At 48.2% G+C, this 9565-nt stretch overlaps 1 protein-coding gene across 1 annotated transcript; it reads right to left on the reverse strand.

The window, feature by feature from the left end:
- Positions 1–316: 316 nt before the first annotated feature.
- LOC128780099 (zinc finger X-linked protein ZXDB) lies at positions 317–4094 on the reverse strand. The gene is made up of 2 exons (XM_053917814.2): positions 1584–4094; positions 317–1447 (listed from the first exon to the last, which is right to left on the reverse strand). Exons 1-2 carry the CDS (start codon positions 4014–4016, stop codon positions 1442–1444), a joined length of 2439 nt encoding a protein of 812 aa, XP_053773789.1. The 5' UTR covers positions 4017–4094; the 3' UTR covers positions 317–1441.
- Between the last annotated feature and the right edge of the window lie 5471 nt (positions 4095–9565).

Genomic DNA, 9565 nt, shown 5'->3' on the forward strand with positions numbered 1-9565 from the left:
TGTTAGCCATGTGTGTGCATCACTATGACCATTTGACAGCTAGGAAACTAGGTTTTGTGAGACTAATTTATGCAAGGCCTCTTTATCCATCACCAATTTCACCCTGAATCTATCTCATGTCAAAGTCCTGGCTGGCAATTTCTACAAGGAAGCCTCCCATATCAAAAGAGGTCAGAAAGAAAAACAGTGAGAACAGCCAACATTTTATTTTGCTATCTTTTTTTCTTGTTAGTTCTATCATTGTTTAAGAAAATATTTTGGGATTGAATAATTTCTATTAATTTTTTTTATAAATACCTTAAACAGCATTTCTTTCTCTGCTAATAGAAACTCTACATGAATAATTCATGATATATGAAGCACAGGTAATCATGGATTAATGCAATGAACAGCAGCAGTTACAGATATCACAAGATAATACCAGACATTATATCCCACCTGATTAAAAAACACAACACAACCTATGAAACATTCCTGCACAAAAAGTCCTATTTCCAATCTGATCAAGTCTCTAGATTCAACTATAAAAATAAAGAAACAGAGGGTTACAGGAACTTAACACCACAGGGATGTAATCAACAAAACTTAAGACTGTGGCAAATGCTACATGTGAAACCACCTGTTTTCTTCAATGAATAAAATTGCAAGAAAAGTTGGCAAAGGGTAAATATATAGATTAAAAAGACACTTCTAATTGGGTTGATCACATTGTAAGTTATACAAATGGCTGATAACTATGTTGTACACCTAAAATATATCATTGTATGTCACAAGTAATTGAAAAAATAAAAAACTTAAAAAATGTTCAATTTAAAAAAGAATAAAAAAGACACGAGACTAATTAATAGCCTAATTATTAAAATATTTTAAAAATTAGCATTTGTGAAACAACAGGACATTGGAACCCTGACTGCATGTTTTCTTAGTATTGAGAAATTATTGTTAACATTAAGTATGATAATAGAATTGTAGTTTTTCCCAAAAAGAGCCCATAACTTATAAAACTATAAATTGTTTATGGTTGAAACCAATCATAAAATGATGTGATGTCTGGTATTTATTCCAAAATAATATTGGAAAAGGGTTAAAGTGAAGATTAGATAAACAAGATTGTTCATGAATTGATAACTATTGAATATAGGTGGCAAAAACATAGATGCTCATTACATAATTATGTATATTTTATGCATGTTTTCTTAAAAGCACATGCAATCCTGTTACTAAAAAATGTCATATTTTTCATGGAAAGAAGCATGTTATCAAGGAATCACAGAGCATAAAGAACCTTAGAAACAATCTATTCAAACCACCTCATTTTATAAACAAGGGCATTAAGGCTCAGATAGGTTAAGTGACTTGCTCAGGGTCACACAACTCATCAGTTCCAGACTCCAGATCAGCACGCAACCGCCAAACTTGTAGCCTGGGGCTCTGTTCTTTTTCAAACCTGTATAAAAAAAAAAGAAAAGAAAAGAAAAGAAAAAAAGGGGCAGTTACACATTTAGTCCAGAACATCCTTGCAAATGAATGCGTAATTACTAAAAGCCAGTCACGTGGCGAGGAATGAATGAGTGAGTTCATACCAAAAATGAGCTGCCAGTCACTGTGATCAGATCTGTTTCTTTCTGACAACCATGGTTTCCGGCTGGGTTGGAGAATCCAAACTGGGTTTCTTCCTCCTGGCCAAAGAAGTCAGCGTCAGGATGTACGTTCCACTCTGCTTTGGTCGGCGTCAGTAGTTCCGAGACACTGTTTTCACAAAGGGTGCTTGAAGGAGTCAGAGCATCCGTGTCCACAGTCAGCTTACTGCTGGGGGTCAAAGCCTGGGGCTCCTGACTGGAGTTTTTCATAGCCAGAGAGCCCAGAGATCCCAAGGGCCCCGCACTCACACTGGTGACATCATCCATATCTAAGGGGCTCTGCTGAAAACCGGTGGCTGTCGTTCCAAAAAAGAGAGAGGTATCCAGACTCTGAGGAAGGTCAGTGGTGGCCATCAAGGCCCGCGGGTCCACAGCCTGCCCCAAGGAACCACTGGTGTTGGCGGGGAGGTTCCCAGCCAGAGTGGAGCTCACAGAAGCCACATCGATAGTCAGGATTCCCGAGTTCACCAAGGCCGTGTCCAGCACTGCAGCAGAACCATTGCCAGGCACATCAGAGAAGAGAGACACCAGCTCTGCATCACTGAGGTCACTCTGTCCCTGGCTGGTCAGCTCACTGCTGGGCGTGAGAGAATTTGCAGCTTCGAGCTGAGCTAAGAGATCCTGGCCCAGGTTGTGCCTTTTGGCCATGTGGGTCTTCATGCTGTGCTTGGACGTGAAGAGTTTATTGCAGGTGGACACTGGGCAGCGGCTCTTCCAGGTGTCCACGTCCTGCAAGTGTTTCTTGGAGTGAATGTAGAGACTGCTGCGAGCGGAGAACCTGGCACAGCAGCCTTCCACGGGGCACACAAAGGGCTTCGTGCCCAGGTGGGTTATGCTGTGGCCTTTCAGATGCTCGGCCCTCGTGAAAGATTTCCCACAGCCTTCCACGGGGCACATGAACCTCCGGTCGTCGTCGTGCTTCCTTTTGTGCCGCAACAGTTTGGACATGCTGGTGAAGTTCCAGCCACAGCCGTCGAAGTCACAGAGGAAAGGTCTCTCGCCGGTGTGGCTCCGCAGGTGGATTTTCAGCCGGCAAGCCTTGTCGTACTGTTTGCTGCAGCCAGGAAAGGAGCAGGAAAAGAGCTCCTGTTCCCTGAAGTGGGCGCGGTTATGGGAAAACAGAGCACTCACCGTGATGAAGGTCTTCTTGCAGCCGGAAAAGGCGCACTGGTAGGGCCTCTCGGGCTCGAAGTGGCTGCGCTGGTGGGCGCTGAGCTTGGCCTGCGTGGGGAAGCTGTCTTCGCACACCTCGCACTTGAACGAGTTCTCCTGCTCGTGGCCCTTCATGTGCGCCTTGAGGTTGTACACGGTGGTGAAGCTCTTGCCACAGCCCTCCGCCGGGCAGCCGAACGGCCGCAGTTTGTCGTGCGACTGAAGGTGCCTCTTGAGCTTGTAGGAGGTGGTGAAAGTCCAGCCGCAGCCGCCCAGGGGGCACTTGAAGGGCCTCTGGCCCTGGCTGCTGCTATGCGTCAGCAGGTGCACCTTCAGCTGGTGCTTCTTGGCGAAGGTCTGCCCGCACTGCGCCTCGGGGCACAGGTAGAGCACCACGCCGGGGCCCGGGCCCAGCGGCCCGCGGGGGCTGTCGGCGGCGGCCGGGCCCTCCGCCTCCTCCTCGGGCGCAGGGGCGGGCGCGGGTTCGGCCGGCTCGGCCAGCAGGAGGTCGGGCGGCAGCTCCGGGCAGTCGCCCGGCTGCGCGGCGTGTGGGACCCCCGCTTGCGGGGCGACCAGACCGCCGGGCTGCGGGGCCGGCGCGACCCCGGGCTCCCAGGCTGGCGGCGGGGGCGTGGCCAGGGTCAGGACGCCGTTCTCCAGGCGCAGCAGCAGGTTTTGGTTGTGGATGGTCACGGTGCCCGCGAAGGCCGCGGCGGGGCCCAGGCCTGGGGCGGGGATCGGGGACGGGGCCGGGGCCGGGAGCGCGGACAGGCAGCGGGGCCCTGGCGCGGGGCGGCCCGCGGGGTTCGCGCCGCTCTCGCCCCGCTGGAGCCCGGGGCCGGGTTCGGCCTCTTCCCTCCACACGGGCCCTGCGGCCTGGCCGGCGCCCGGGGTCTCCACGTCGCCACCCACCGGGTCCAGCAGCACCAGGAAGAAGTCTCCGCCGCCGCCGCCGCCGCCGCCGCCGCCGCCGCCGGCCGCCAGATCGGGCCTCGGCGCCAAAGGGCTCGGGCCCGAGCCCGGGCCCCGGGAGGCCGCGCGGGCCTCCTCGCGCCGCCGCCCGGGCCCGCCATCTTGGGGGCCCCGGAGCAGCAGGAGGCGGCGCGCGGGGGCCTGGCCAGCCCGCGGGTCAGGGCCTCCGTGGACTCGGCCGCCGCCCGCGGGGCTGCCAGCGCCGCCGCCCTGTCGCATCCCGCGAGCCGGGAGCAGCCTCGGGATTTCCATCTCCGCGTCTGAGAGGCTCTGCTGGAACCAGAGCCGCGGAGGAGGTGCGACCCCGCCCCCTGCCGCGGGCCCGAACACGTTCCTGAAAGGAAAAAAAAAAAAAATGTGCAATGCGCAGAAACTGGCCCTATCAGATATTAAAACGTGTTTAACGCCACAGTGATTTAAATATTGTGGTACTGGGTCTCTGGAACAGAAAGAAAGCCCAGAGGCAGAGCCTGGTATGCATAAATAAATTCCACACTTAACAGGAGGAGGAAATCCAGCGGATCTTCCCAGGGAATGGGGAAGAGACGGTTCATTCGGTAAATGGTGCTGGAATACCTCCATGGCCATCTGCTAAAGGCAACTGAAATCCGTACCTCGCCGTATACACCAAAGCAAGCACCCCCAGCCCCTCCCAGTGCTAAGCACGGTGCTTAGTACTGCTCCTGTGTGCAAAGTCCTTGGCTGGCTGGCTGGCTGGCTGGATTGATCCATGAGAGACTATGCCTCAGAGAATACAGTTTGGGGCAACGTTACTCTACCCTGCCGCTAGGACTTGCTACTGCAAGTGATGTCGTCGTCGTGGTGGTTGGTTGTTTTCCTGGCCAACTTCCACATCCAGAATTGTCTTGCGCAGGAAAGTGTGGCACATACTTAAATGTGTGTTGTTCTGCCCATGCAGAAATTACAACCAATAAGAGGCGGGGCCAAAACAGACTAGCACTGTTCAGCCTAGAAATGCAAAGCCTGAGGGATGGGACAATGTCTCCTGAGATCTGGAAAACCCAACTGTAACCGAAGGCGGGCCCGGCTGCCTGCGGCTGCGGAAAGCCCGTACTGGAGAGACAGGTGCTGATGTAAAGCAAAGTGGCTTATTTGCAAGAGCTGGCTCTCCGGGAGATGGGGGACTCCTGTCTCAAAGCCCATCTCCTGGAAGATAGGGGACTCCTGTCTCAGAGCCCATCTCCACCTCTGAGTGAAGGCCGAGGTGTTTTATGAGGAGGGAGAAGGGAACAGAACCAGGAGATCAAGGGAGGGGGTTGCAAAGTTCTCTACGTGCAGAGGAGCACGGTCCGTTCCTATAAGGCAGGTGGTGGTCTGGTGTGCATCATCCGGTTTAGTCATGCTGGCTTCGGGGCCCTGGAGATCCGTGGTTCAAGGTCAGCAAATCCCCCAGAGCTGTGATGCCTGAGGGTCGGGGTCTGTAGCTTTTGAAACTAGTTCCTAGGACTCTTATGCAAACATGCCACATATTGGAGTCAGCACTTACAGGAACACCATCAAAAGAATGGTGGGGTGGGTTACAATTTCCCACTGTTACAACACCACTGCCTGGTTCTCTCTATACAGCGCACAACCTAGGCCAACTCTGCCCTTCCACCGGTGGTTGCTGCACGGACGTCTTCTGTCCAGTCTCACAGCACAAGGAGGACAGGCCTCAGCTTTCGCTAGATCCTTGAGCACAGGGAGGTCTCTGGGTGGAAGTACCACTTAGATGTGGTAAGGCTAAGCCCTGAGTCACTGCAGTGAAGTCTCCTGAGAAAAATGCACAGGTGACCATGTGCAATGCACCCCCCCTACCGCCACCCCGTGAACCTGCCTGCATTTAGTTGTGGTGGCCCAGTCTCACTGCGCTGGATTTGGCCTGTGATGCCTAGTGATCTTATCATTGATGATGTTGATCCTCCAGTCTGTCGTCATCAATAAGTTGGGAAGTGATGTAAAGATAGGGTGAAATGCTAGCAAGACATGTTTAGAGAGATGACTTGATGATGGGGTACCTGTAGTTTAAAGAATCCCCGCTTCCCCCCGTATTCAATGACTATGTATACTTGCTGATCTGTTGATTAGAAGATCACGTGTTTCATCCATAACGATTCAAACCTCATCAAAATTTCTACCTCACATAGTTTTCTTTGTAGTACATTTATTTGAAAGGAGCGTGTTTCACATCTGCGGTACAGAAGATTGCATAAAACGTATGTGCCAGGTTTAGACACTTTATAAAAGCAAACACCCGTGTAACCGGGACCAAGGTCAAGAGATAGACCATTGCCAGCCTTCCAGAATTCCTCCCAACCACGTCCCACTCCCTCTCCTATGCACAGAGTCATTGTCCTGACTGTGTGATGATCATCTCAGTGCTTTTCTTTATGGCCACCCCATTTTATGTGAAGTTACAGCAACAGAATTATAGCACGTGCTTCCTCTTCTAGCTCCCGTCTTTCCTTCTGTGTCATAACTGAGAGACTCCTCCATGTCGTTCATAGTAGCTGTGGGTCCTCTGTCTCCGTCGTTGACTAGAATTCCCGTGTATGACATTAGCAAAGAGACAAGGGTAGGATTATGCCATCTGTAGTAGATGGACACTAAGGGTTGTTTTCAGTTTTTGGCCATCGCTCTGAACAGTTGAATGCTGCAACTAGGCAAGAAAAGGAACTAAAATCATTCCGTTCAAGAAGAACGCTGTGAAGCTATGTGTTTGGAGATGACGTGCTCGTGTATGTAGAAAATCTTAAAAACTCTTCACCAAAAGTATTAGAACTAATAAATGAATTTGGTGTAGTTTCCGAATATGACATCCACATACAAAATCCAGTTGTACCTAAACGTTAACAACCTACTCTAAAAAGTAAAAATAAGGGAATAATACTATTTACAGTAGCGTCAAAAAGTACACGATATTGAAGACTGAAGTTAGCTAAGGTGGTGTACATGGAAAACTACAAAACGTTGATGAGAGAAATTAAGACAAAAATAAAGTGGACAGATATATTTATGGATGGGAAGATTTAATGTAGTCAAAGCATCCATTTGTGAAATTGGACCCTTATCTAACAATCTAACATCATTCACAGGAATTAATTCAAAATGGGCTAGGAACCTAAGTGCAATACCTGAAATTGTAAACCTCCTAGAAGAAAATATTAGGGAAAAGTTCTGGGCATCAATCTGGCCAATGATTTTGTGCGTGTGGATATAACACCAAAATCACAGGCAAGCAAAAACAGAAATAGGCAAATGTGGCTACGCCAAACTACAAAGTTCTGTGCAACAAAGGAGATAATCAACAGGGGGAAAAGACAACCCATGGAATGGAAGAAAGTGCTTGGCAACCATATATCTGATCAGGGGATAATATTGAAAATACATAAGGAATTTCTCCGACTCTGGAGAAAAAAATAACTGAAAATGGGCAAAGTACTTGAATAGACATGACTACAAAGAAGACGTACAAATGGCCAACAGCTCTGCGAAAAGATGTTTAACATCACTAATTACCAGGGAGTTGCAAACCAGAACCACGATGACATATTGCTTGTTTGTATACCGCAATTAAAAATTTATCCATGCATTTCCTGACTGGGGGTGGTAGGGGGAAATGGAGACAAGTGTACTTGAACGACAATAACAAATGTTTTAAAATTTATTACAAAGATATAAGTATTGATGAGGATGTGGAGAAATCGAAACCTTTTCCACTGTTGGTGGGAATGTAAAATGGTGCAGCTGCTATGGAAAATAGTGTGGAGGTTTCTCAGAAAATGAAAAAGAAAACTCTCCTGCCACATAGCAATCCCCCTTCTGGGTAAGTATCCCCAGGATTGGAGTGAAGATCTTTAAGAGACATTTGCACCCCCATGATTATTGCAGCCTTGTTTACAGTAGCTAAGATGTGGAAGCAACTTCAATGTCCGTCAACAGACAAACCGATAAGGAAAATGATGAACATGCAGACAAAGGAATGACATTCAGCCTTAAAAAACACGAAAATCCTGCCAGGTGGGACACAACAGATAGCCTTGAGGACATTATGGTAAGTGAAGTAAGCCAGTCACAGAATAACAAATGCTGTATGATTCCATTTATATAGAATGTAAAATAGTGAAACTCATAAAGGCAGGTATTTACTTCTATTGAGACTTGACTTTTTAGGGCAGCCTCAGTTTCTCCGTAAAGTTTATGGCCACGTACAGACATTTCCTATAAACCCTGCCGTCGTGCGTGCAGTCTCCCCCGTTGTAAACATGGCCCATCAGATGTACATTTATCACAACTGATGAACCTACTTTGACACTTTAGAGTCACTCAAAAGCCGTAGTTTACATGACAGTCCACTCTTGGTGGTGTACATTCTCCTGGTTTGAACAGAAGTATGAGGACATATATCCATCATCGTGGTATCATGAAGAGTATTTCACTGCCCTAGGATTCCTGTGTCCTGCCTATCTACCCCTCCCCCCAGCCCCCGGCAACTACTGACCTTTCTGCTTTCCCCATAGTTTTGGCCTTTGTTGAATCGCATTTAGTTGGAACCCTACACTATGTGGCCTTTTCAGACTGGCTTATTTCACTTCATAAATACATTTACAATTCCCTGGTGTCTTTTCATGGCTGGATAGCTCATTTCTTTTCAGCCCCAAATAATTTTCCATTGCTCGTAGGTATCATAGTTCACTTACCTGCTGAAAGACATCTTGATTGCTTCCAACGTTGGACAGTGATGAAGAAAACCGCTTCTTAGAAAAGTGTGCAGGTTTTTGTGTGGATATGTTTTAAAGCTAGTTTGGTAAATACCAAGGATCGTGATCGCTGGATACTATGGTAAGAGTATGTTTAGTCTTGTAAGAAGCCACCGAACAGTCTCCCAGATGGGCTGTGCGTTTTTGCACTCCTCCTACCAGCAAGGAACGAGAGTTCCTGCTCTTCCACATTCTCGGCAGCATTCCACGTCACTAGCATTGTGGACTTGGCTTTTCTCATCGCTGTGTAGTGGTATCTTATTTTGTTTTAGAAGGCAAGGTTTTAATGGTGTTTGCCCGGTGCTAGTCAGATGGGGAAACGGGAAATCGCTTTCAACATGTACAGAGTTTTAGTTTTGCAAGATGAATCCACTTTTAGAGATCTGTGTGCCTATAGCTAACAATAATGCATTGCACACTTTCAAATTTGTCAAGCGGATAGGCCTCCTGTTAAGAGAACAGTTGATGCTTGTAAAATACCATGAATGTGGCTATGGCACCGTGTAAGCCCATGGATGGTAGTATTTGCAGAAGCATCGCATGCAGGGAAGGCGAATTCTTCTCCAGAGTAAGTGTCTACTGTAGTGAGCACAAAAAGCTGCCGTGACATGATGGAAGCTGTTAAATGTAATCAACCTGCCAACAGGCCCATCACCCGGGGAATAATACTGAGCTCGGTACTCTGTGTTGGTCCGTGTCTTTGGCAGCCTGGGAATTCAGCAGTGGCTGTAGCCAGGTCTGCCCCGTTGGGAGAAACTTCATGTTGCTGAGACTGCGTAATCCATATCTCTGCTATTATGTCCGCTGTGTTCGTAAGCCCGTTATACAATGACAGAATGGCTGGGGAAAGGGGTGGACAGCCACAGAATGGGTCATCCTATTCATTTACTTATTAAAATCCTCCTTTAAATACATCACCATTCGGCAGGCACTCACATGGGATACAAATACCTTCACTAATGTGGCCTATTCAGAGTGGTTGGTCTACCTACATGTCTCCTCCTCAGACCTCCTTGTCATTCATTTTCTAAACATTTTCCT

Source organism: Desmodus rotundus, unplaced genomic scaffold, assembly GCF_022682495.2.
Source record: "Desmodus rotundus isolate HL8 unplaced genomic scaffold, HLdesRot8A.1 manual_scaffold_307, whole genome shotgun sequence".
NCBI classification, from domain to species: domain Eukaryota; kingdom Metazoa; phylum Chordata; class Mammalia; order Chiroptera; family Phyllostomidae; genus Desmodus; species Desmodus rotundus.

What these genes read in the sequence shown, in the direction of transcription:
- LOC128780099 (XM_053917814.2), bottom strand. Translation starts at nt 4,016, where the DNA reads ATGGAAATCCCGAGGCTGCTCCCGGCTCGCGGGATGCGACAGGGCGGC.